This window comes from Betta splendens, chromosome 22 (assembly GCF_900634795.4).
Source record: "Betta splendens chromosome 22, fBetSpl5.4, whole genome shotgun sequence".
NCBI lineage: Eukaryota > Metazoa > Chordata > Actinopteri > Anabantiformes > Osphronemidae > Betta > Betta splendens.
Window position 1 is genome coordinate 7,587,434 of NC_040900.2, and position 26,376 is coordinate 7,613,809.

The 26,376-nt window shown below is 47.0% G+C and overlaps 1 protein-coding gene across 2 annotated transcripts; it reads left to right on the forward strand.

The window, feature by feature from the left end:
* mta1 (metastasis associated 1) lies at positions 1-25,521 on the forward strand. Of its 2 annotated transcripts, none has more exons than XM_029138303.3 (18): positions 1-359; positions 7,621-7,688; positions 9,352-9,445; positions 16,229-16,355; positions 16,985-17,048; positions 17,452-17,569; positions 19,012-19,114; positions 19,220-19,319; positions 19,755-19,943; positions 20,703-20,777; positions 20,900-20,958; positions 21,226-21,362; positions 22,252-22,400; positions 22,826-23,015; positions 23,091-23,180; positions 23,341-23,493; positions 24,553-24,702; positions 24,887-25,521. In XM_029138303.3, the coding sequence occupies exons 1-17, from the start codon at positions 332-334 to the stop codon at positions 24,660-24,662; spliced, it is 1,854 nt and encodes a 617-aa protein (XP_028994136.1). In that variant the 5' UTR covers positions 1-331; the 3' UTR covers positions 24,663-24,702; positions 24,887-25,521. The 2 variants fall into 2 exon arrangements, with proteins under 2 accessions (XP_028994136.1, XP_028994135.1); XM_029138302.3 differs by having other exon boundaries at positions 3-359; positions 24,884-25,521.
* Positions 25,522-26,376: the final 855 nt, after the last annotated feature.

The window sequence follows — 26,376 nt, forward strand, 5'->3', positions numbered from 1 at the left end:
GGTTTTCAGGCGAGACGGTGACGTCACGCGGCAGCAAATAATGGCGTACTTAGCAACACTTTGAAAATGCTAGCTCCCCGCAGCTAACGCAAAAAAAGCCAATTTAAAGTAGTTGCTGGCGTGTAGGGCGCTCGTCTGCTCGTTCGCAGCCGCCAAACTTTGAGTTTAGTCATGAAGTGCTCTGTCCCTTTAAGGTCTCTGAGCTCGGCTGTTTCGTATTGATCAATCCTCCATTTTCCAACACAGCGGCGGCAGCGCTAACACAGCTCCGGCAGCGAGCGAGCAGAGCCACCCCTCTACCTGGAGAGGAAGCCCGCGGCCGGGGGCAGTCATGGCCGCGAACATGTACCGGGTCGGAGGTAAGGCGGCGCGGGCGGCGACGTTGCGGGACCCGCGCGTGCTTTCTGCTTTATGGCGGGTGTTGCGTGCGCGTAGAGACCGCGGTCCGTCTCTTGCTTCCCCGAAGCTGAAGAGCCGTGTGCTTCACAGATGATGATGGTGCCCGTGAAGAGGAGGATGGGGATGAAGAGCAGCGGCTCGTTCACGCCGCTCAGCGCTGCCCCAACTTAGCGTCGACCCCGGCAACTCCTTCCATTAAACGATGCTTCCCAAGCAGCGCTCCCTTCTTGCCTCAAAGATAGATTTAAGCCGAATAACGCGGCCGCGCGCGTCTTAAAAGTTTGGACTTTTATTCAACTTGCTGTTCGATAACAACGCGCCACGTTATTCGTGAGCTGAGAAATCCGTTTAGACCCTGGAGGACAAAAAAAACAAAAAAAAAAACAAGCTGGTTTTAAAAGTTGGAGGCTGGAGTTAAGATGGAGAAAAGTGAAGTGAAGGGTTAAACGCAGACAGAGATGTTTATGTACGTGCAGCTCCAGTTAATTCCTAATTAAGATGTTTGTGTTCTTGTCTCCCACTGATCGGTGCTTCTGTTGATCTGATTGACACCCTGTAGATGCTGTGTGAAAACACAGTAGCTATAATGTACTATAATAAGGTAGTGGCTGTTTCATGGAGACCCAGTGCTGCATTAACATGATACTACAGTTGCAGAAATTCAAACGGCATTTGATTACGTTAATGCAAAAACGTGCAAGTGTCAGAAATCCCAGATAATGGTGTGATGTGGTGACAGGTGTAAGTATCGCAGGACAGTTAGTCTCAGTCCTTCACATCTCTGTGGACAGAACAGTGGCGTCTTTCTCCTCCTGGTGATGAGCAGATTATGTTTGAGGTACATGCATAGGCAGATGTTCAGTCACATACAGTACAAATGCTGTCGCTCCCCTTCTAAATGACTGGATCAGGATTGGCTTGTAGTGGTGGGATGAAGCGAGGCCTACCTGAGCGAGGGCAGAAAATGAACGCCTCACCAGCCCCGCGTTGCTAAATGTGGCGTGTTCCTCCGCTCATTGCTCAAAAAAACCCCAGTACGAATGTGCGATTTTGCCATTTCCTGGCCTCGTGGCTTCAAGATGGTGCGTTTTGGCTTCGGCACTTTAGAGCTCTGCTGCTCGGATGAAATGTAATTAATCAAAATATACAGAACAACCCGCGTCACCATAAGGTTGTTCTTTGTGTGCGTGACTTCCCCGTAGCGTGTGGGAAATTCAAACATTGTGTGAACGCCTAATTGCAAAAACCTAGACTAATCAGAAATCACAAAGCATATGAATCACATTATTGAATAAGCATATTATTAAACTGTTTTTCCACAGTTAGGGTTACAGCTGAGTCAAAAACAAGCACGGTTCAGGCCAAAAATAAGCCTCCTAATTGACTGAAGCCTCTCCTGAGTCCAACTCAAGCCGACATCGGAACAAAGCAGAACCCTTGGAAAGATGGCCGCTACTTTGCAAGACAATGGAGGATCATCTTGGAAAAGCAATGACTTCCCTTGTAAATGAAGCGTGGACAAAAGCTGGCTCCGCAGGCCTTGATGTCTTTGTTTTGCCGTTCAGGCCACAAGCCATTCTCCGGCGCCGGCAGACCTTCTTCCTTGTGCCTTTCCTGTGACGCGGTCCCTGTTGGTACCTGACAACTGCATCCAAACCTGAAAGGCTGTAAACCGGGTCCTTCAGGGGGTTCGCAGCATGTTTCGCTGACTCTCTCGTTAAACCTCTGCGGCCGCTGCACAGGAAATTAGGCAAATCTATTCTTTCCTTCTTTCCATTAAGTCAAGAAAACCTATGGTGTTGCCTACACACACACAATCACTCCACTGTGTACAAGCTTGTTTTTATAGTGATACTGGGACAGACTCTACATCGGTTGTTCTGTGTAGAATCTATTATAGTGTTAATTATTAATAAATATTAATTCGTAAAGGATTCAGTCCTGCACTAATACGTGAGCGTTATCACAGAAGCAGCTGTTTTGGATTCATCCACAGTAGTTGAGGCATATAGTATAAATACAGTGTTCTTCACTACATATTAATTCAGCAGAGGCGTGTTTGCATGTATGTTGAGCCAGTTAAGCTTTTTTTTCCCACTGACCCTGGTCTGTGTCTGTAATGCGCCGCCGGCAGCTCCTGTCCGAGAAAAGCCTTAGTTAAAAAACGATCCGGAGGGCATCTTCCAAACTTATCAACTTTTCAGGACCAGAGCTCCTGCGGGTGTTTCTGTGCTCGTTGTACGGCTGCTGAAAACTGACAAACTTTGAAATATTTTTGCAGCGAGCGAGCGGTGTGTGCTTTTCTTGCTTTCCTTCACGTGCACCGATTGCACCTTCACGGCGCGAGCGGAACGAGGGATTATAGGAAGCAGAACCTGCTTCGGTCTCCGTGCGGATGAGTCACTGGTTCGAAGACTGACTCGAAAATGCATTTGAGAACCTGCCCTTTAAAATTCCTTGTACTGTTGTTGGCGTGTGAACATTCTTGCACAGAATGTGATAAATGTGTCGCTGTATTTACTAACTGGAGAAGTGATAAACTTTGGTGTCAGTGTCCACATTCATTTTGGCCAATGAGGATTTTCACTGTGCTGCCAATTATGACTTGGAGTCTACTTAAAGGTGCCGTATTGTTTACTGATCTACAAACTGACTAACTTCTAAACTTTGACAGCGCCCACACTTTGTTTGGCCGGTCGCTGGTGCTAATTTCCCACGCTGGCAGTTGTCTCTCTCACAGGTCTGATGAGTGGACTGCAGAGTGGACGTCTGAGGCTTGTTGTGCTGCAGGATGGGAGATCAATTCAGGGATGATCACAGTCCTTAAGAGGTTGAACTGCAGACACAAAATGCAGGATTAGCGCTTCCGTAGCACCACAGTTATTTGGTAAATGGATAATTGCTTTGTCTTCTGTGTGTAGTCGAAGGTAAATTAAAGATGAGCGTTACCTGGCTTTACCATAGAAACCTCCATCTATAGTATGACAGTCTAAACCATAGGCCTCGGTTGTGGCTCACAGTGACACTCTTTGCGTGTGTTAGTAAGCACTGGATGGGGTGTGGGCTGTGGAGGAGGTATCTGCGCATGGACAAGCGTGGGCGGATGTTCACGTTCTCCATTTCCTGCCTCTGTCTCTTCCCGAGCTGTAGCCCAGCCCTTTACGTTCCCGCCATATGGGCTGTACTGTTGATGGACACCACCTCTCTGCTCACAACAGCTACAGTATGTGTGGAGGTTTGGAGTCTCAAATGATCCTGTCCATGGGTTAGAAATAGTCAAGTACTTAAAATTGAATTAAAATTTGGTTGCCATGGCAGCACATGCAGATGCAGTGGCCTCTCGTGTACTAAATACTCTCTAATCAATGACATGTTTTTCAGTGTATAAAAATCAAGAATTCATTTTTTGCCGTGAGCTCGGTTTCCCCTGGAACTTCTGCAGCGATGAGGAAGATTGAACATTCACAAGCCTCGAAACATTCAGTTTGCAAAGATCTGAAGCGGAAAAGCAAAAGGACTAAACAACTGTTCTAGTTTCCAGTGGGTTGTTTCATAGATTAAGGCATATAAATAACATGAATGCCCTGCTTTGCACATTTTAGTGGTGCACCTCCAAAAAGCCTTTGAACACAGGTGATGTCACTTTAATGGAGGGAAAACTCTAAACTGTACTTGTTTTAATTAAGCGATAGTCCATAACCTTCCTTTTCAAATAGAGAGAGAAGCAGATATAACATTTGTGAAGCTTTGACCTGCACATTTGATCAATCGATTGGACTAATTGTAGCAGGGCCACATGCCAATGACTGTTTTAAAATGGCTGTAATCTCCCATTAATCTTTCACGTCATCGTTCGTGATGTGCCGTATTTTTGTTTTACTCCTTTCGCTCTTCACTCCTACGGACTCACGCGCCCACCTCATCTGTCGGGCTGTGGACTCTTCTCCCCCTCTCTGTCACTCAGACTCCATCAGTTATCTCGTGTTTTCCCTCTCATCGCTGCGTGTCCGTCCGTCCGTCCGTCCGTCTGTCTGTCTGTCTGTCTGTCTGTCTGTCTGTCTGTCTGTCTGTCTGTCTGTCTGTCTGTCTGTCTGTCTGTCTGTCTGTCTGTCTGTCTGTCTGTCTGTCTGTCTGTCTGTCTGTCTGTCTGTCTGTCTGTCTGTCCGTCCGTCCGTCCGTCCGTCCGTCCGTCCGTCCGTCCGTCCGTCCGTCCGTCCGTCTGTCTGTCTCTGTTTTAATCAGCCCAGCAGACTTACTCTTTTGGGGCTCAATAACATCCGCCATTGGCTCGCACAAAATTTGACTGCACCGTGACATCAGAGGCGCGGGCGCCCGCTGATTGGCTGCCACGGCGAGCAGGGGGGAGTGAGAGTATGGGAGGAGGTCTGTGTTCGCGTCGAGGCGGCTGATGGCAAAAGGAAAGACTGAGTGACACTGCTCAGTGCCTACAGGCCGCCTCGTTCTCTCGGTTGGCCTCATTTTGAGCTCGCTCCCTACAAGACTTCATCTCCTCACATGGTGGAAACTCCCAACACTCTAACATCCCACTCTTGACTGTGTTCTCCACATTCTTCTCGCTACAGGGGAAACAGGTTGAGCTTAAAAGTGATTCCGATCTTGTTGGCTCGAGTCCCCCAGCCAAGGAAACGGAAGATGTTGCCCAATATCTCACCTTCATGGTGACTGATAACATCCTGAGAAATATGTGCCATCATTAACCAAAAATGTCCTAATGTTTGGCTGTGATTCACACCCAAAGCCACACCAAACCCAACGCTCGACATGTGTTTCTGCTTGAGTTGGAAATGGTCATGACGCAGTTTGGCTTACGATTAATGGTTCCCCTTGGAGCTGGCGAACGTTGAAGGCCACAGTTAAACATCCAGATTTCTCTCTGTGGTTTGTCATGAGACCCGACCCTGTATTAGAGCATGAAGCGTTTTGAATTCAACTCTTTACCTACCTTTATGTCTCCGGGGAGTTTTTTCCTCTTTTATTTTTAGCAGGCATCTTTAAAACCGCATCCCAGTTCAATACAGTTGCACTAATGTTGATTTAAACTCTTATTATAAAACAAAGCGTTAACGACTTCTTTAACCTAAAACGTTTCATGCTGTACTCAAATACTAATTGATGATACCCTAGTTTTAATTATTGCTACTTCACCTGCACTGTACATTTTGTGGGTGTCTTTTAAGTATTATAATTACTTTGACTATTGGTTTAATCCTTGCAATACAATTTTGTTTTCATTTTTCCATAATTTTGTCCATGAAAACGACTGAGCCCAGACTCTGACTAATTTCCCAGCCGCACGCTTTCACGGTCAGTCTGGTGATTGCCAGCGCTCACTAGGCACTTATCTGACCTTCGACCTCCAGGCTGCAGCCTTGCGTGTGTGTAAGAAAACGGGCGAGCCCCATATCTTGTCTTCATCTTCAGCCGTGGCGCCGCTCAATTTCCACTTGTCCTGTTTGATATTCAGCGGCAGGACGAAGATGTCACGGTGGCAGTGGAGTCTAATAACAAGCTGTTGTGGGGTGGAGCGTGGACAAGCATGATGTGGTGATCTCTGCGTGCCTTGTAGCGGTGTTGGACGTGAATATGTGTGGTTGCCATAAGAAGGTGTCAAAGAAATGACACTTTGTGCTTTCTGCTGGTTCTGTTAACGCCCCCGGTTACACAAATGATCCAATCACTCGTTAAGTGCGTACCACATATTTAGGAATGAACTGAGGTCAAGGCTTCTAACAGAAGAGCTAATGGTTTTATAACACATGTTCAGTTTTAACACAAAAGTGCATTAGTTTGTAAAAAGACAATTAGTAAATAACAATGTAATCATACGTTATGGGAACCAGTAGACGGGAGGATCAACCAGTTCTGTTCCGGGTTGATTCAAAAGGTTCAGGCTCAGGGTGGAGAAAAGTAGTTTATCAAAAGGTTCCCCAGAGAAGTTAAAGACGTGTTCGTGATTCATCAGTAAACCGTGTGCTTGCTTTGCATTTTGATTTGCTGAAGGTCAGATCAGCGCCTGTAGAGAGATTAGTGTGTTAGTAGTGTGTGTGTGTGTGTTTGTGTAGGATTGTGTGCGCCTGATGCTGGATCTGTTGGTGAACATGTACCTGTTTATAGATCAGATTTCTACTATTTAAACTATTTTTGTTTGGAAAAGTGAGTGTGTTTGAGGATGAGTCCATACCCCAGGATAAAGATTTCACAGTGATACAGTCAATCGAACCAATAAATATAAAGCTGCAAATTATGTGATCATTAAAATGCTGGCTAGTTGCAAGTGCTCTTACGGCTGATATCAGTTTACTTTATGAACAAGGAAACAACTGCAAAGAGGTTCAAAATACATGACAGATAGTTCAAGAGTGATCCAGCGTGTGTAGGTGGATATTTCTTTTATAGTTATTAGTTATCTTATATAGTTATCTTTATAGTAAGTTAGATTTGGTTGACAGGGAGTTGGGTGCGTGCCCAAACTGGTTAGGACTCTGGATGTGCTGGAAATAAAAGCAGGAGTTGGTGGTTACTGCAGCTTTGCTGGTGGAATTTCAGGCGATCTCTGCCCTACTCGGGCCTGGGGGGACGTGGGGGGTTGGGGCGGGGAAGGTTCAGGGTGAAGGGAGGATAGCTCCAGCTCCAGGCAGCCTACCAAGTGTGGGGTATAATCTGACAGCACTCAGCCAAGACACATACAGGGCTAAGACCAGGCACCCTACCAAGAGAGGAGCCTATGGGGACGTCCTGGTGAGAGCTAAGCCTCCAATGGGCCTGAAGCAGTGCCAGGAACCACACGCACACACTCCAATGCATAGTAAAGTCACACATGCGTGGTAAAGCCTGCGCAGCCTCTCATACTCACCCACACAAACAAAAACACATCATGCATGCAAACAGCAACACATGGCGGAGGGCTGAATGGGGAAATAAGACAAAGAGAGCGCGAGGGCTGAGGAAGTGCAGGCTGAATGGGAGGTTTGGGGCGCCAGTTCGGTGGATCGTGGGCTTTCTGTGCATGAGCCTCAACCAGTTTAATCAGCATTTTATAGACATCTGTGTTGCACTTTCCCATCAGCTAATTAGGCGGTCGTGGTGCGGCCTTACTGGAAATGTGTAGTTGACATTGCAATGCCTGACCGACTCTTTCTTTCTTTCTTTCAACTCCCACTTTCCCCGCTTCCCCGTCTCCTCCTCGCTGTTCCTCTGCAGATTATGTTTATTTCGAGAACTCGTCCAGTAACCCACTGCTGATCAGGAGGATAGAGGAGCTGAACAAGGTGAGTCACACTGACCTTGACCCTTGTGTAATCACTGGAGTGCCATTCACACAACTTTGATTCTCCTTTTCAATCCATCTGTTTTCACCAATACTAGATGTATATTTTTGGTCGTTGCTACCGTTCAATATAACACATTTTTATACTATTATCCTTTTGACTCTAACGCTATTTAATTTCAGTTTACATGGTGAGACCTCACCCTCAAATGACATGTTCCTCTCCCCTCTCATCCATTTATTTTAATCAAGTGGTCAGACCAAACCGACAGATGCCAGCAGGAAACTATTGGAGTCTCCACATTACAATGATTAATTAATTAGTTAATTGTCAGAATCTTAGTTTGCAGCTATTTAGCTAATTGGTTAATTGTTCAACTAAAATTTCAAGCAGAGCCTGCAAACATTTCTCTGTAGATATGAGTTGTAGCGTTTCAGTGGATTGTAAAGTTTGTGCTTTATAATAAATGAGGCTGGAGTTTTTCTGACTACATGCAGATTGTTATGGAGTTGGTTTTCCCAGCATCGATGAGCGCGATGATCCCGTTGAGTAAATCCCAACCTGCCATCTCGCACCACACTCAAATAAGAGGCCTGTCTCTGCAGACTAGTTACAGGTACCGATCCTATTTAAGGTGATTGACACAGAGCTCAGAGTGAGCCCTCTGTGCTGCCTGCCGCTGTCACTCTCGCTGCTCCTCAGAGATCATTTGGCTTCTCGTCTGTAATGGTTGCGATACGCATCTAGACGGTACAAAACAGCCAGCTGCTGCAAACCAAACTTGACTGATCCTCAAATCAGTCATCACCGTCCTCCTGGGGCATTTGCACCGTCACCGTCAGCAAGGTGTGACATGTGTCAGCCTGCATAGTCATGGAACAGTCGAGGCCTCAAGAAAGACCTTCAGAGAATATAAACGTTCTTCTCAAACCTGCCAAACAGCGTAGTTGTAATGTTAGTAGAACGGATGCAGTTTTATCATGATGTGAAATCCTGCAGTATTTCAAACCCAAACTGCCATAGAGCAATATTTCTCCTGCTGGGAGCACTGGTAGTGTTTTAGACTGGATTACAAAGTGTACATCATAGGAAGGTAAAGGCCTCCCTCGTCTGGCCTATACATTATGGGTCACTGGAAGGATTCCTGCAAAGCTTTCCTGATCCAATATTCTGGGCCTGTAATAGAGTACAAATGTGATTACCAGTGATATGAGACACTTTAAGGAATCACAGTTCATCAGTGCTGCAGCTTATTCCACTTTGGGAGATCGGTTTATATCCCAGTGAGCCTTTTTGTTTAGGCACTGAGTTATGAAGGAGTAATGCCTTAAAACATGCTTCATGATTTACCAACACAGTAACACACACTCGACGAGCGAATGCCTCCGTCCTGGTCACGATGACACTTTTGGAGAATTGCTATAGCCTCACACCGTGTTCTCAGCCAAAGTTAAACATCTAGCCTCATTTATGGGTTTGTGTGTGTGTGTGTGTGTGTGTGTGTGTGTGTGTGTGTGTGTGTGTGTGTGTGTGTGTGTGTGTGTGTGTGTGTGTGTGTGTGTGTGTGTGTGTGTGTGTGTGTGTGTGTGTGTGTGTGTGTGGGGGCGCTCTGTGTGCGGCACCACTTGTTGCCGTGGTAACGCCGATTGTCTCTCGTTTGCAGACAGCCAATGGGAACGTGGAGGCCAAAGTGGTGTGTTTTTACCGACGCAGGGACATCTCCAGCACACTCATCGCCCTGGCAGACAAACATGCAAGTGAGTGACTGACCATCACCCAGCCTGTAAACATCAGTCATCTAAAATACTCTTAACTGCAGGGGTTATGTTTCACTGAAAAGTTGAAGAGTCTTCACATCCAATCGAATAAAATACCCCTGAACTAGACGATGCAACTTGATTGGTGAGGCTTGTTTGCACACTAGATTATATCGAGGGGAGATAATAAATTTAATTGAGTTTGTGCGCTGTCTCCAAGCTGCGAGGAGCCGTCCAGACAGCAGCCCTCCTCTGATGGGCCCGGCTGCAGACGCCTTTCGATCCGCGGCGGTGTCGAGATGACGACACCTGTGTGTGTCTGTGCATGCGTCCTCCTGCCGCTCCGGCGTGGGCGTGTAGCGGGCACCTGAACCAGCCTGGAAAACGCATGCGGCATCTGGAACAGCTGGTGGACTTTGACTGGGCTCTGTCTCAAGCAGCGGTTTGTGTTCTTTTAATTTTCTGGGCACCAGGAGGAAAACGGCAGGAAAGCGGAGAAACATCGGTGCATTAAATGGACACTGGGAAAGAAAAGAATCCAGAGGAAACGCGGTGCAAGGCGTAAAAGGATGAGTCGGTTTGTCACGTTGGTTGTACAAGAGGGTAAAGACAGTGATTGAAGTGTGTCGAGCAGCAGAGCCATTTTGGGTTGAATCCCCAGTGGATGATGGGCACTGACGCTGTGCTGAGTTTAGTTCCTGCATTGAAAGAGTAAAGCGTCAGAATTTATTCCCACTGGAGGTTTTTTGCTTTTCCTTGAAAATGGCGTAATAAGTAAATTTTTTTATAGGGACTCCTGCTGGTTTAACTGGTGGTTGCCTTCACTCTGTCATTGTAAACATCATTTTCATGGGATATTATCACCACCTGTTCCACACATGGTGGCAGATTTTGGCTGTAGTTGGGATGTTAATTACTCTCACCTCCCTATTAAGCAGGTCAAACATAACCAGGAGGCACGGCTGTTTGGTCCTTCATGGTTTTTAGTCAGAATCTGCCTGGGTTTTAAATACTGACTGCACTGGTTCTGTTTGGAAGCAGAGTCCAATGTCACCTGTTAACACTACCTCCTCAAAGAAAGATGTTCATTTGTTTTACCTTGTGATAGTGAGTTTCTTGTCCCCTTGTCTGCTCCAACCCCCAACATCTCAGCAACAGTTTAGAGGAGGCTCACCCAGACCATACACTGCAACATAAACATGTTCATTCCTGTGACCTTTCGACTTCATTACATAGTGAGAAATAAAAATATGCGTGTGTAATTGAGAAAAATGAAAATGCCAAGACCCCAGTGTAACAACCTTAATTCCAGTCGACGGTGACGGGGCCTAGTAGATCGTGCCCCTTTCCTCGTCTGGTGAGGTATGTGTTGCACTGTGTGTGATGTGGGGCAGCGTGAGTAATATCAACAGCATGGCGGCAGCGCGTGGGCTTAAAAGACGGCAAAACAAACACACACGCAGAGGAGGATCGACGCAACGCAGCAGCCGGCAGGCAGCGACTGGGTGTGGCGGCCGAAACGCCGGCTCTCGCGGTGCGAAGGCGCCCGCGTGCGCACGTGCGTGACTGCGCGGCGGAGGCCCGGGGGCGGGTGGGTGGAGGCTCGTTTGCTCTGCTGGACCACACAGCAGCACCCTGTCACGTGTGGGTCTGCAGGGAGACGCCGGGGCCTCAAGCGCTCACGGATACCCCTGCTCGTGAATGGTTGTATGTATTGTGACGCAGCGGAACGTATCTGTGGGCCTCCATGTCGCACCAGCCGCCAGCTGCAGTTTGGTGAGGGGCTTCCACACATTTGCAATATGTAAAAAATGCATGGCAGGAGTGGCTGCTCACCACATGGGTGTGGGCTGTATCCTGTATGTGTGTGTGTGTGTGTGTGTGTGTGTGTGATGCTCCTCAGCTCTGGGCCCTGTCACAGGAATTACTGGAGGGGCACCTTTAATTCAGTTGTGCTATGGGTCAGTGGAGGATGGCAGTTGTGAGTCTGCATGTCTTTATGTGCGTCTGCTGTGTGTCATTGATCAAATATTCTGCTCGCACGGATTCGGAGCCCTCCCTCAACGGGGCCTCCAGCTCCCTCACTAGCCCCTCCTCCCGGAGCCCAGCAGCCTCCTGACTGGTCCGCGCCTGTGTGGAACTTGGCATTTTACCTCCCGTTCCCTCCCGTCAGACGTCCGAATTTGCCATGACTCCAACCCTTTTCTATTTTTGAGATGTGGCTCCTGGCTCCCATAAACAATAGACAACAATGTTACAGTGAGCACCAAGTGTCCAAGTGAGTGCACCAGTTCAACTAAGGTGCAGCTGGTCCTGGTCTGAGTGCTTAATATTATTGCCAGATATTTTTTCTTGTTAGAACCATGAACCAATGTCACAACAACTTTTTTATTGTTGATTTAATTCGCAGCACTGACTCCACAGGAGCCCCTACGTGGAAACAACCCCTCACCCTGCTCACAGCCGCTATGTTAAACCACTTAAGTCATACAACCACTCTCCACTTGACGAGAGCCGTGATATGTAATAACGTGTCCTTCAGGGAGAGAATAAATTTCTCATTTGCATCCCGGGCTGCACAGCTTTATAAATTGTGGCCTCATCATCGGTAATGGTTTTAAATTGAAGGCAGCACGTGGAGATGTTTAAATGTTAGGCAGTTTTGAAATGTTTGGTTTGAATGATCCTACAGTACATATGGTTTGGACTAGTTAAATACGCATACGTGAAGGAAGATAACCGAGAGAATCAAACTTCTGTTGGGAAAACGGAGAACTTGTTCACATGCTCTCCAACAATCTGATAACCGTAAATCTCATGCTTACATGCACTTAGCTGCTAATCAGATTTCTGCCCGACTCCCTACCACATTGTTCAACCAAGGCTGGCTCCTACATATGTTATGTATTAGCGAGAGACTCCTGGCCTTTTGTCGCAGACTTGCATTTTGTAGAACCTCGAATGATTGTTAGGAAGACGTCTTTCTCCGGCTGTGAAAAGTCATTTCCTTGTACAATTGCTTGATGCGGACTGTTACAAAAGCAACGGTTTGGGTCGCCTTCCACCAGTTTATAGGAATCCAAAGAATTGCACAATTGCAATGTGCTGTATGGCGTCGGTTGCCAGACTCTGTGTCATCTGCCTTTTGATGTAATTCTAGTCTGATGACTCCATACGATCACAACCTTCATGTCTCTTTGTCCCTTTCACTCATTACCAGATTTTCTATTTGACGCTCATTTTTCATTTTAGAAGTGAAAGCATGTTTGTGGTTGATTAACTGATCAATTGATTATAATATATAATGTAGTAATGCAGAAATCTGTAATGATTTAGCTGCTTCTGCCTCTCATCCAGCAACTGTTCGTTCCATATGGGCCACACTGGCTGCGGCTGAAACTCTGCCTTTGCAATTTAGCGTTTGAATATTTGCATGCTTTCTATTTCGCCACCACACCGTCGCCTCGTACGATTCATCCAGGGTGAAGGTACTGCTCGGACTCCACCACAGACCTCAGAAGCGCAACCTGCGCGAACGCAGGCGAGACGTTGAGTTGCATTGCCGCCGTATTGGAACAGAACCACATTGTCCTGTTGCACTGGTTTTGTTTCCCACTGACTGTGCCGTTCTTGTTCTCAGCCTTGTCTGGAATGTGTGCAGTGTGAAGAAACATGTTCCCGATGCACCTTTTCAAATTAAAATAGTTTTTCGCGTGGAAGGCGTCCTTGACGACGTAAACACGCTGTCTAGTGTCTCGCCTGCAGATCTAAACAGAGAGAGTGTTGAAAGAGCCCATTTAGCTCCATAATAATGTTGTAATTCCGCCACAGAGGAGACAGAGCTGTTGGTTACTCTTATGTCTGTACCCTCCACCACTGTATCAGTTTGTTAGGGTAATAGCACTCCGCCGAGCTCTCCTCACCTCCCGTTCTCGCCCCCAGGCCTGCTCTTTCCTCCCCTCTCCCTCTCCTCGCTGTCTCTCAGCCCAGTAAGGCGACCCATTCATCAATAATTGATAATTGGCTGGGACAGGTGAGATGGAGAGGCAATTTGTAGAGAGTGTGGTGTGGGTGCACTGCCAGGAGATTGGATCGGAGGAGCGGAGCAGAAAGCACTGGGGCTGGGGAGTTGAGTTGCTACTCAAGGACGCCCGGCCGGGGGCCGCTCGTGGGGCCAAGCTGCCGCGGCGCCTCTACATAATCCTCGGTCGACATTATTAATGTCGTCCAAAAGCACGTCTCATGAATTTGCCCCGATGGGAGCCCAGCTTCAGAGACCTGTGTTCCAGTGGACGGTGGACAGGCGCAGCAGGGAGAGGGAGGAGGAGCAGCTGCTCTAGGTCCTTTCACATCCACGCAGCATCAGCTCACTGAAGCCCCTGATTGCTGAACTGTGTAAACTGGGTTCATGCCTGCAACTGTTATCGGCCTCCATCTTTGATTCGTTGCCATATGGTGCCACGGGAGAAAGCCTCCTCAACATTTGGGCCCGGGGTTTGTTCTGAGCGCTCGACAGTGCTTCTGGCGGCTGTCGTCTGGCGACGCGCTCCGCGCTGTTTGACGAGGGGTTTCGTGTCTTGTGGCGCTTGGTGTCAGACTCTTCATAGACGAACCACGTCCGTTCCAGAGGAGCAGGGCCCTGTTTTTCCAGCTCCTCGCTCCGTCGGCGGCTCCTTCGCCTGCTTGGAATGACCTCATCCTGCGTCACGGCCGCTCAGAGGCTCCTATGTACTGTATTAACGCTCAGGCCTGGTCACGTGTGATGACCAGGTTTCCTGCTGAGCTACGTAGGTGATGGAACCTGCATCAATCCCCCCAGATGTGGATTGAAGGCTAGATCTTACCTTAGTTAGATTCAATTGTTAGAACATAATTCTGTTATTTAATAGCTTATTAGCTTATTATTGAGATAATGTAGCCAGAAATAAGCAGACTGGGGCATTTCTTACCACAGTTGATGAAGCTCTAAATACGTTATCATTGATGTTTTCTTAAACTTCATTTACCGTTTCGTGACTCCTTCCTGCTTCTTCATCTCAGTAAAAATCGTTGGCGCTAATTATTAATAAACTACTTGTAAACAGTGCCGGTCTGGAACATCAGTGAACGCCTGGAACCGCACAGTGCAGGGGATCCAGCGCCACGTCGGCGCCTTTCATGTGCATCCCCTCTCCAACTCCTTTCCCATCCTCTCGTGTGTTGTTTTATTCCTTTTGTTAGCCGTCCCTGCGTGCACTTCGGCGTTTTGCGCGGCAGAAGATGGAGGCTCCCGCTGTGCACGCTGCGCCTGGCCACTGCGTCTGCCGGGTGCCGAGTGAGGGAGTGAAGGAGTAGTTATTGATTTTGGCCACACATCTCTTCTCCTGAAAATCCCTTGATTGCTTTTGTTCTGCTCCCTGTCTCCCTCTTTCTGTCTCGCTTCCTCTAATGAAACTTCAAATGAATTGGAGCACGTACTGGCTCTCTCTCTCTCTCTCTCTCTCTCTCTCTCTCTCTCTCTCTCTCTCTCTCTCTCTCTCTCTCTCTCTCTCTCTCTCTCACCCCCCCCCCCCTTTCACTTCTGGCTCCCTCGCTGTCCTCCTTCCTCTCCCGGCTGGTCATTGTCTCGTTTTCTCTTTCTTCCCCTGCTGATTTCTCTATTGCTCCCTTTCCTCCTCCTCCCTCCTTCTGTCTTCATCTTGCGCTCCCTTGCGCTTTATCACTTTTGTCCCTCTGCGCCCATTTCATCCTTCTCTTTGTTTATCTCTCCCGTCCATCTCGTCTCCCTTTTTCCCTTCTCCTCGTGCGTTTTCTTCGTCCACAGATGAGGAGGAGTATGTGCCGTGGAGATGTTGCCTACGAGCAGCAGCTAAATCTGTTCGTTTTAGAATGACTCAGACACATGACCTACTAAAACGGGCTGCTAGCTCTTCGACTGTTGCTTTGTCCATTCATTCGTGAGCCCATTCTCTCTGACTTTTTCTGGACCTAATTTTCTTTTGTTGTAGAGAAACACTCAAACATTTTGGGGATTAAGTTAAACCCAGTCAAAAGGTTCTCTTTGGCGTTGGCGTTGCCATATCTGCAGAAATTACTGAGTCAAAATGAGAGGGAAACTTCTCCAGAATTACCCACAAATGTCAGTTTATTAGTCAGGTGGAGTGTTAACCATCCACTGGAAAGTCTGTTCTAAAATTTCTTCTGTTTCTGGAGGAGTCTGTTTTCTGTGCCAGCACTGAACTTCACATTTCTTTATTGACTGATAGATTAGTTATTTCTTTAGCCTGAAAATGAAGATCCCTGTGATAGATTCCCAGTGCCCCATTTTTCTTTCCGTATTAAACTCTGACTTTTCATTTAAAAAGGATTATCAACAAGGAAAGGTATCCAGTTTGTACTTTTGCTGTAGTTATTGTGTGTACATGCTGTTTGGGCTCAGACACAGGTCCTGATGCTCCAAATAATCATCTATTTTGAATCTTTAAGAGGAAATTGGAGTAAAATGAGGGAAACCCTTAGTCTGGTGATCCTGTAGTGATGCGGCGTAATTCACATGGACAGAATCAGCTTGTTATGTAAAGTACTTCTGCATGTGGACCCAAGTCCCCGTCTCCCCCGGGGAGTCGGGGTTCCAGCTCATCAAGTGCGCATCCGTACGGTTTCACGTCTGCCTGTGTTACACCTGAGACCGTACAGTGTGGGGCTGCTCGGGTAGACTTGCACGTCCCGCTGTCCCTGTGGACGCCATTGTTCCGCCTCGTCTGACGTGCATATGTTTGACCTTTGCTCCCTCTCGCTGCCCAGGAGAGCTGGAGGAGGAAATGGAGAATTCAGAGATGGCGGACCTTCCCGAGAAACAGAAGCACCAGCTCAGACACAGAGAACTGTTCTTGTCCCGTCAGCTGGAGTCTTTACCTGCCACACACATCAGGTACTTAATAGTATTGTGTTTTTTAACTTAAAGATGCAGCAGCTGATGTTTGGCCACGCGATAACACTGGCGTGAAATCCAGTTTGAAATGTCAACACCGAGCTGTTCTTGCTCATCAGTAGGCTCGGAGCAAACCCCACCTAGTCAGTATCACATTATCACTTTTGGAGCGTTGAAGGACACGTCTGATTGATGGAATCGACAGGCGCTTTGCAGCAAGGCTGCGTTGCGTGCTCGAGTCTGTCGCCAGACGCACGCGCTACAGGCTAGCCGCTAACTAGCTGGTAAATAATGAGAGCCGTTCAGGGGACGGAGATGATTGCTGTCAGCGGTAACACATGGGTCCGTGATTTATCAGATTAACTAAATGGAAACAAATTTGCTGTTGGTGAAGGTTTTGTTCAGCATTCGCCATCCTGAAGTCTCTGTGACACTGAAGATTAGGAAAACGGCCTCAATAGTACTGTATCTCTCGCTCCAATCTTACACTTATGTAACCAGTTGTTGTGATAATGTTGAATATTCTGCGTTTCCTCCCACCCATCGTTCCCTCTTCATCGCCTTATTAATCATCCTCAGTGGTTTTACCCTTTTTTTTTTTTAAATATTTCATCTTGTTTTTGCTCCAGGGGCAAGTGCTGTGTGACGCTGCTCAACGAGACCGAAGCCCTCAAGTCCTACCTGGACAGAGAGGTACTGTACTTTATGCAGACGGGCATCCAGAAGCACAACGCCGGTTCTTAAGCCGTGATTGACCGGGTTCGATTTCAGGAGGAATCTTAAGAGAGCGCGAGAGACTTATGAGTTTAGAGATTCTTGTTGCCAGATGAATAATTCAGCGTGTTGACCCAGAATGTTCTTCTTCACATACAGTAATGAGGAGACAAGAGATTAGCAGAGAGGGGGAACACACACACACACACACACACACACACACACACACACACACACACACACACACACACACACACACACACACACACACACACACACACACAGACTCGTACACGCCTCCATTTCACCTCTCTGTTTGCCTGTCTTCCTTCCTGTTCCTTTCATCCAATCCTGACGCCTTCCTGCCGTCTGTGTTTCCCAGGATGCCTTCTTCTACTCGCTGGTGTATGACCCTCAGCAAAAGACTCTGTTGGCCGATAAGGGGGAGATCCGCGTTGGCAACAAGTACCAGGCCGACATCACCGACCTCCTGACAGAAGGTACGTCAAGTTTAAATGTGGAATTTTAATTGACGTAATTTTCTGCAGAAACTTGTTCTTGCTCAAAGTGGAGTCGTTTCCATTTTCCTAGAGGGTGATTGTTCTATTGTTGCACAGTTCTTTTTCCACAGAGGACCATGTGGGCCATAATAGACTGTTTCATATTTTTGTTAATGTTCGTGTCTCAAAAACGTCTTATGTATAGACTATATGTCACATCAACTCGCCAAGGTTTCCATGGCAATCACAGTGTGGCAGGGTAATTATATACAATCTAAACATTTAACATAATCGGATGTCTGAGCTTCACAACCGATACTTTTACAGTCGTGGCGCATGATTTCACGACAAATATTAAAAGAAGAGTGGCTTGTTTATGGGCAGTCCCAGATTATAATAGCTCCCTATGCAGGATAATTGGAGCACCTGAACATATTGTGTCCTGCGCTACAATGTGGTCAGAGTGCAGCACATTGTTGTGCTGTATACAACGGTACAGACACATCAATAAGGGCAGAAAACGCCAGCGACTGGTGATGCGGATACCGTGTGCAGCTGGTGTGACACTGTAGGTGCGGTTTGTTTAAATTGACTCCCGCTCTGTTTTGCTAAGTTCTGTAAGGTGGAGGGCTGGGCTGATCTACTGGCTGTAGATCACACACTGACTGGTCTAACAGACCTTTTATCAAATATTATCACTAATATTTGGTTCAGAAACCTCCTAAAAATCAAGATTAGGTTGAATACAGTTGTTATTTTAAGGTGCCAGATTGTATTAGAAAAATATTCCTGCAGTATAGCAATAATATAGCCTGAAAGGGCAGAACAGGACTTCCTTAGACTTAGAGAAGCTGTTGGTGCAGCTGTGTGGCTCATTGATGGTGTCGTAACAGTTATTGGACAACGGGGACTGCTCTGCTGTTTTTGGATGTATTTTTAGTATAACAAAAATATGTATTTAAACTCGATTAATGCCAATTTGGATTTTTTTGACACTGCAACTTGTCCATATGATTAAAATACATAATATTTTCCATTCAAGAGATATTTCTGTGACGTATTGTGACAACATTTTCTCTTACTTTTTTCCAATGTGACACTTCCTGACAGATATAGGGTTTTGTGATTTGCCAGGTATTTATTTTTAGCAGGTGGGCAAACCTCTAAAATTGTAATTAGGGCACCCTAGGATGCCACCCCCCCTAATTAAACCCATGTTGATAAAATTCCTGTACGTGCTTTGGAAGCTCGGGCGGGCTGGCAGGCCCCACCTATCCAACGCCGCCATTCATTACGGCTATACACGAGAGAGTCGTTTTCAAAAGGGAAGTCAGGATGAAGCGTTTTTATTCTGGGTTTAACCAACTCTTTCTGCACATGTGTGAGAGATTAGCAACGGTATTCAGATAATTCCAACAACAGGGTCTCTGTGGTCAATGCAGGTGAGGTTGATGGCAGAGACTTGGAGAAACTAGAGGAGAAGGTGTGGGACTCCAGCAGCTCCCTGACAGAGAAACAAATTGATCAGTTCTTGGTTGTAGCTCGGTAAGTCAACCCAGACAAAGCATTTAATACATATGTACTGATCACTATAGGTTGTTGTGCATTGATGATTCAGTAAGTACTCTCTGGGTGCTGTCTGTGTCATAGGTCAGTAGGTACATTCGCCAGAGCCTTGGATTGCAGCAGTTCTGTCCGGCAGCCCAGCCTTCACATGAGCGCCGCTGCAGCCTCCAGAGACATCACCCTGGTGAGATACAGCGTACACACACGTGCACGCGCTTGGTCGCAGCGCTGGAGCGAGGCTGCGCTGTGACTCAAAGGAAACGCCCGTAGTGCACGCGTGCGTCTACAAACGCGCTCCTTTATGAGTCTGCCAGCGATTGTTGACGCCACGCCTGGATATTCTTAACAAGCGTTCGGCCCAAGTTGCTGGTTGTGGTTCTATTCTGCCCCAGATCTTATCCTCATATATAAAACATAGATGAGAGGCCTTCTAGCTCGCACAGCCCCAGGCTCGAACCAGCAGGGCTGCACGAAAACTCTGTAAACTTTGCAAATAAATAGATAGGACAGTCATCCCAGGGAGTCAGCAGGATGTTGCGGAACCCCATTGCATCACTGGGTCAAACAGCGTTTAGACCAGTCTGACAAAGCCACTCACACGCGTTTGTGTATTGTTTAGTTTCATGCCATGGATACCCTCCACGCCACAGGCTATGACATGACCCGAGCCATCGCCGCGCTGGTGCCTCAGGGTGGGCCCGTTCTCTGCAGGGACGAGATGGAGGAGTGGAGCGCCTCGGAGGCCAACCTGTTTGAGGAGGCGCTGGAAAAATATGGCAAAGATTTCACAGATATCCAACAGGACTTTGTGAGTAGTACTGGAGTCATCATAAGTAGTTTGACCTAAACTGAACAATCATATATTACGGATACGTACTGGTTTCATCCATGTTCAGCTTCAGATAATAGTCATGCATGGGTAACATACTGGAGGGCTTCATATGCTGCTAACCAGCCGCTGCAGCGGCCTCCTAGTGAGCGGCAGAGACGCTCAAGCTGACAATTATGAACCATTTCGCCTGCGAGTGCGAATGCGATGCGATGGAACCAGGCGAACGGCGCCTTTGTGCCGTAGCTCCTCGCAGCTCTGTGCTGTGTGCCAGTGCTGCGCGCCGCCGTGGAGCCCCAGCGCGTGCAGCACTGCGCCACCTGGTGGTCGACGGCCGCCAGTGCCGCTTCCCCTGGTTTCCACCCGGACCTCCTCTGAAGCAGCAGGACTTACACCATCACCATGGGTGTGGCTACGGCTCATTTTCCATTCAAAGTCGTTAAAGGGAAATTCAGAGCCGCTTTAGTGCAGACACGTTTTGGTGGAGGACGCCTGGAAAAGGACAAAAGCAAAACGGAGCAATTGGCTCCAGTCACGTTAATGTGTCGCCGGTTTTTAGGACGTTCACTTCAAACAAACCTCTTCTTGTTTATGACTGTAATTCTCATTATAGTTCACATGTTTCAGACTGTGCGTGTTTGAATGGTGTACATTATTTAGTGATGGCAGCTCTTGGCATCACATAAATGACCATTCAAGTGCAAACAATGATCATTGTGTCCCTTTGGTTTCCTGTAGTTGCCTTGGAAGTCTCTGACGAGTATTATTGAGTATTACTACATGTGGAAGACAACAGACAGATATGTTCAGCAGGTAAAAACATCCATTATGCACATGGTACATCATCATACGTGAACAAACAGGGTTGTTTGATTGACCATCACGTTGCTCTCCCTCTTCTTCTTTTTCCACCTTGACCTTTGTTTGTGCTTCAGAAACGATTAAAAGCGGCCGAGGCAGAAAGCAAGTTGAAGCAGGTGTACATCCCTAACTAGTGAGTGCTGCAATGCTACTTTCAGTGGGAAACATTATGCTGGAGACGGTCGGTGCAAACCATACTTTCAGTACATTAAGGAAAGTTGAGTATGTGCTGCTGTCAGAGCACACCCCCCCTTTTCTGTGTTAGTATTCATCGCGCCTCTCGGTACAGTATCAGTGTCTCTGGCAGCAGGCTGATGAATGTTATCTATTCTCTTAGTGAACACTGACTGGGCCTTATCTCCGCTGCTCTGACGCTGACTCCGTTTCTCTGCCATAACAGTAATAAGCCAAACCCCAACCAGCTGAGTAACAGTGTAAAGCCAGCTCTGGTGAACGGAGCGGCGGGCGCGGCGGTCCCGGCACCTCCGGGCCCGGGCCCGACCCCTGTGCTCGGCAGAGCCTGTGAAAGCTGCTACAGTAAGTCACTGATGGTCCCCGCTGTCGTTCAACGGTAGACGGTGTTTTATTATTTCTTAAGATCTACAGACATGTTTTAGGTCATTCAGTCAGACCTTTTACTGGCGAGTCTGAATTCATAGAAAGGTTCCGGGTGCAAGTCACACATGGTAACTGGTAGACTTGCCCCGTCCTCTGCTACACGGCCGATCCTGCTTTGAATGTTTTTCAATGCACACTCTGGCTGGTATGCGAGATATGACAGAATGCTCTTTACGTCTGTAAGAGACTTGAGTGAAACTCTATGTGGATTCCTGCAAAATGAGTCCTGAGCGCCTCTGCTCAGAACCCGCCAGACGCTCTGGTTCTTTGTGTTCCCGCCGCTCTCCTTTCTCCTCTCGCCTCTATATGTTACCGGCAGAGATTCATAAAGCATACTTTATACTTATTCTGAAATATCTTCGCATACATTTATCGCTCCCTGAAGAATTTGCTCGTGTTTGAGTCTTCTCATTGAATTTTTGCAACCACGTCGCCTCTGAAATTCCTCTTTTATTACGTCTGAACACACGAAAGGAGAAGTCTTTTGATCGCACTAGATTTCAGTTCAGCTTCACGTTGTTTCAGTTTTCTGATGCTCATTTGTCTGGAATCTTTTTAAGTATAGTATTTTTGATAAAAACATGGATTGTATTGGATTGTGGAGAAGTGCAGTAGACAAAGAATAGCATTTCACGCCCTGAGGCGAGGTATCAGTTGAGTTATTTCAGTTTTTTAATTTAATTCGGTGGAGAATGATTAAAGGTTGTGCATGTGTTCGTGGTAACGTGTGGCTTGAGGGCTGCGCGGTGCACATTGTGTTCCTCCTCTTCCGCGCCTCGCTCACCCATGTGATCATTTGTGTACTCAGCCACCAGCTCCTACCAGTGGTACTCATGGGGACCTCCCAACATGCAGTGTCGCCTGTGCGCTTCGTGCTGGACCTACTGGAAGAAGTACGGAGGCCTGAAGATGCCCACGAGACTGGACGGAGAGAGGCCTGGACCCAACCGCAGCATGGTACACACACACACACACACACACACACACACACACACACACACACACACACCGCTCAGTGGACATACAGACAGGATGCAGTTCCTCAGCTGAGAGGAGCTCTGTTTAATGTAAATGCAAATCTTCAGATTATATCTTCAACAAAGTTACACCATAAGCCGGTGAATGGGCTTTTGGGTGTCTGATTAACTGGGCCAGTGTGTGTTAAATGAATGGCACATTTTGAGCAGCAATCCAATCAGCTGCCAACCAGGATCAATGGATCCAAGTAATTGTACTCACTTTAAATACGTTTCCAGTCACCTTTTGGTCCATTATGGCTCATTAAATCAAGTTTGAGGTGTTAATGAACTGAGCACGAGCACACATTACTGGACTAGACACTATATGGTACGTAAGTGTTGATCACCTGCTCCCGCCCCCAGAGCGCTCACGGTTTGCCCCTACGGCACAGCGGCAGCCCCAAGTTCGCCGTGAAGACGCGACAGGCCTTCTACCTGCAGACCACCGGGCTGACGCGGATGGCTCGCCGCCTCTGCCAGGACATGATCCGGCCGCGATACCTGGCCCGGCACCCCTACCTCCCTGTCAACACCGCAGCCATCAAGGCAGAATGTAGGGAGCCGACAGTGAGCGTCACGCGCCGCACTTCAGCCGGCCCGTGCCGTTCCCTAACTTGTCTTTCTGCAGGTGCCCTGCGGTTGCCAGATGGGCCACAGAAGCCTTTGTCACCTAAACCCGTGGATCGTAAACCTTTGGAGTCTGTGGTTCGGTATTTAGGTGAGTCACCCGGCGTGCGGTGTCATGTCTTGACGCAAGTGGTTGCATGAGTTTGAATAAGGCTTTTTGGTGCCATATCGTCAGTATCACCTCCTGTTCTCTGTTGGGTGTTAAGTCTATGACTTGTGATGACTTTGCCTCTTTCTGGTTTATGTTTCAGAAGCACATCCCCGTCCAGCCAAACCTGACCCCCCGACTCGTGGGTCCATTTCTACAGGCAGCCTGACGCCCATCAAATCCTCTCCCATCCTCAACAATGGCTCACCCACTATCCTGGGCAAACGCAGCTACGAACAGCACAACGGGCTGGATGGTGAGTGAGAGACTTGGCTCTACAGCGGTTATGATCCTTTGACTACTTGTAATAACAGGCAAAAACTGTATTATATTATATTATATCTACTATTACTCCGGACAGACTTTTCCTGTGGTACATCCAAAGATGCTTCTGCATTTTTGGCTTTAAGCTCAAAAACGATAGAAATCCTACGATTAGAACTGGATGTGTGCTGTTGTTTGATCATACTAAATCATCAACACTATTGGAAGTGTTGTGTTTTTTGCTGTTTAAAAAATAAATTCCACTATAAATAACTATAGGACCTTTTAGCTTCTCCTGCCCTGTGAAATATAAAATATATTTCAAAAAGACAACAAAAAAGCACACAGTTGAGAGCCACTGCCGACGGGTTAAGAGTTTGTGCAGGGCTCTCCTTTTTTTGGGTTATGTCCCACTTTCCCCCTCCCATGTGCAACGCGAGAGGGGAAGAGACGGACTGGGAGATGAAGAGAGGGAGAGTATGCCAGAGGAAGAGGGAGATATTGTGAGAGGATTGGATCGGCCTTGGTGCTTTAGCTGGAGGCTACAGTCTTTGTTGTCATGGTAACGGGAGGGAGGAGGAGGGTTGGTAAGTGTGACCTGAGGGAAAGCATCTCTGCTGGTCTGTGAGCCCACCTTAGGCTCAGGCTGGGATTACTCACAGCTAGGCTGGAATACTGCAAATTAGTTTTTATTTAACACCAATTTATCATCTTAGTCATGTTTTTATAACTTGTCATTAAATTATTATTATTACAACTTTTAAAATACTTATTAGTACATTGGTTGAGCTATTTAAATGTGAGGAGCCGTTATCTGATGATCAACTTAATAACTACGTTTGGGAACAATAACGTATGTTTTTCTAACAACAGATTACGAAGAAAAATTAATGTTTGCTAAGTTTGGCTGCAGGAAGAGTTCAAACAAAGAGAAGTACTTTACTGGGGCCACTAGAGGGCAGGAGATTTAATCCTTGCATGGATCCAGTAGGAGCAGCTCAGTGAGTCACAAAGCCAAACCAACACATCCTGTACTTTTCCTCCTCTGTAGGCTCCAAAGCCAAAGCCCTGACTCCACAGTGGGACATCATGGCCAAACGGGTGAGCGACGCGGGGAGACCCTCGGCCTCCCAGCAGGACGAGATTCACGAGCTGGACTGAACGCTCCGTGGGAACGACCTCTGCTGCAAAGCCCAGCAAGGTGAGACAGCTGGGGTTGGATGTCTTTGTCTCAGAGTTGGTGTCACTTACACTCCTTTTGTCACAATTTACAGTAAATTTTCTAAGAGAGGTTTCATTTCCACATTAGGTGTGAAAGCGCCTGAAGCTTTTTATTTGGACAAGAAACGGGTTGAAAGTGATTTCTCTCATCTCTTTCACAGCAGAAGGGGCCACGAGAAGAAAATAGCGTTTTCCAATAATCCATAGCTGAGGGCAGCTTAGAGATGCTGACAGGAGACGGGCGCGTTGGCCAGCTTTCTTCAGTCAGCACGGGTCCGTCAGACTGCTGAAGACCAGTGGATCGATCGGTTTGGCTGTGGTCGATCAGAAGATGAGCCTGACTGTACAGGACTGTGTTTATTACTTCAATTTCTCGTTATTACTGTCATCGTTATGATATTGTTATTATAATTTTTTGTACCAACTATAACGCAGCTTATTGTTTGTCGATCAAACGGTGGAACTTGTGAAGTTCCATGAGAATTGCTTGGGGAGCCCTGTGGCAATGGGGTGGAAGGACTGTAACATAAGCCACTCGCATCATCTTTGTTCGTTTGTTTTTTTAACAAGTTAAGTTCACCAAGGAGACGCACTTTCATTTCAGCAACACGAGTTAACTCCTTGTCTTTTGTTTAAATGAATTTGAACGCTTTATGGGGAAATCTTGTGTTTTTGTGAGCCGGCCCTGCTCTTTGGCCAGAGAGGTTTAACTTATTGAGGAAGACTTGTTTTTTCTACCTTTTTCACAAGTAATGCATCTATGCTTCGATAATGTAATTAAAAAAGATCATTGATTTTCCCTTCTTTCTTCTTTTCATTCTTTTGTCTGTGCCAAAACTTGCACTCCTGTGATTGTCATCCTCACAAAGGCACGCAATCAGCATCAGCAACATCCTTGTAAACAGGAGCAGGAATAATAACATATTTCTGGATATGTTTTAAAATAATGAAACCTCCTCCATATTCCCTTTTCCTTCAAACTACAACTCCAGCAACGTAGGGGTGTTGTGTGTGTGCAATGATTTGCAGACCGGCATCACTGATTGAATGGAAGTGCATTAATGCTTACAATGCACATCTGGACAGGCACCATCAGTGCTGAAAGCTTTACTCAGGTTTTACTGCAGCATGTGGAACGAAGGTCGTCTGTGTGTGTTGGAACAGACGATGCGTAATCTTCTACATTAGCAGAAGTGCAGGGTCTAGTAGGAGTCGCAGATCTGCAGTTCCTTGAACGCATCTGTAGCTGTTGCCGTTTCAGAGGGTTTGCTATTGTTGCAGGGCTTTTCCATTTGTAGATAGTGTGTCCCTGTGGACCTGAGGTCCCAGAGCCTTGGAAATAGCTCCTTCACAGCCTGATCGGTGCTGTTTATTAGTACTGCAGAAGTGAGTATTCATCCCATCAGGCCTGGTTTCAGTTTCAGTGAAGCTTTTATCCTCACTAATATGATTGGCGTTCAACATTTACCTCATTTGGAGCATGTTGTTTTGAGCAGCTGCACATAAAAACAAAAAAAACTGTTCATCAGCTGATGAAGTATCAGCAGCGTAGAAGTAGATTATCATGATGGAAGTGAATGGCATTAGTGATAAGACTTGAATACTTTGGGCTGGCTTCTAAAGCAAACACAGTGGGTGTCATAGGATATGTCTG

Bases quoted from the DNA above. Each gene is read 5' to 3' on its own strand.
- mta1 (XM_029138303.3), top strand. From the start codon at position 332: ATGGCCGCGAACATGTACCGGGTCGGAG. The intron at 9,446-16,228 runs GTGAGTGACTGA...CTCGCTGCCCAG, and splicing joins CCTGGCAGACAAACATGCAA to GAGAGCTGGAGGAGGAAATG. The intron at 20,778-20,899 runs GTAAAAACATCC...TTTGTGCTTCAG, and splicing joins CAGACAGATATGTTCAGCAG to AAACGATTAAAAGCGGCCGA.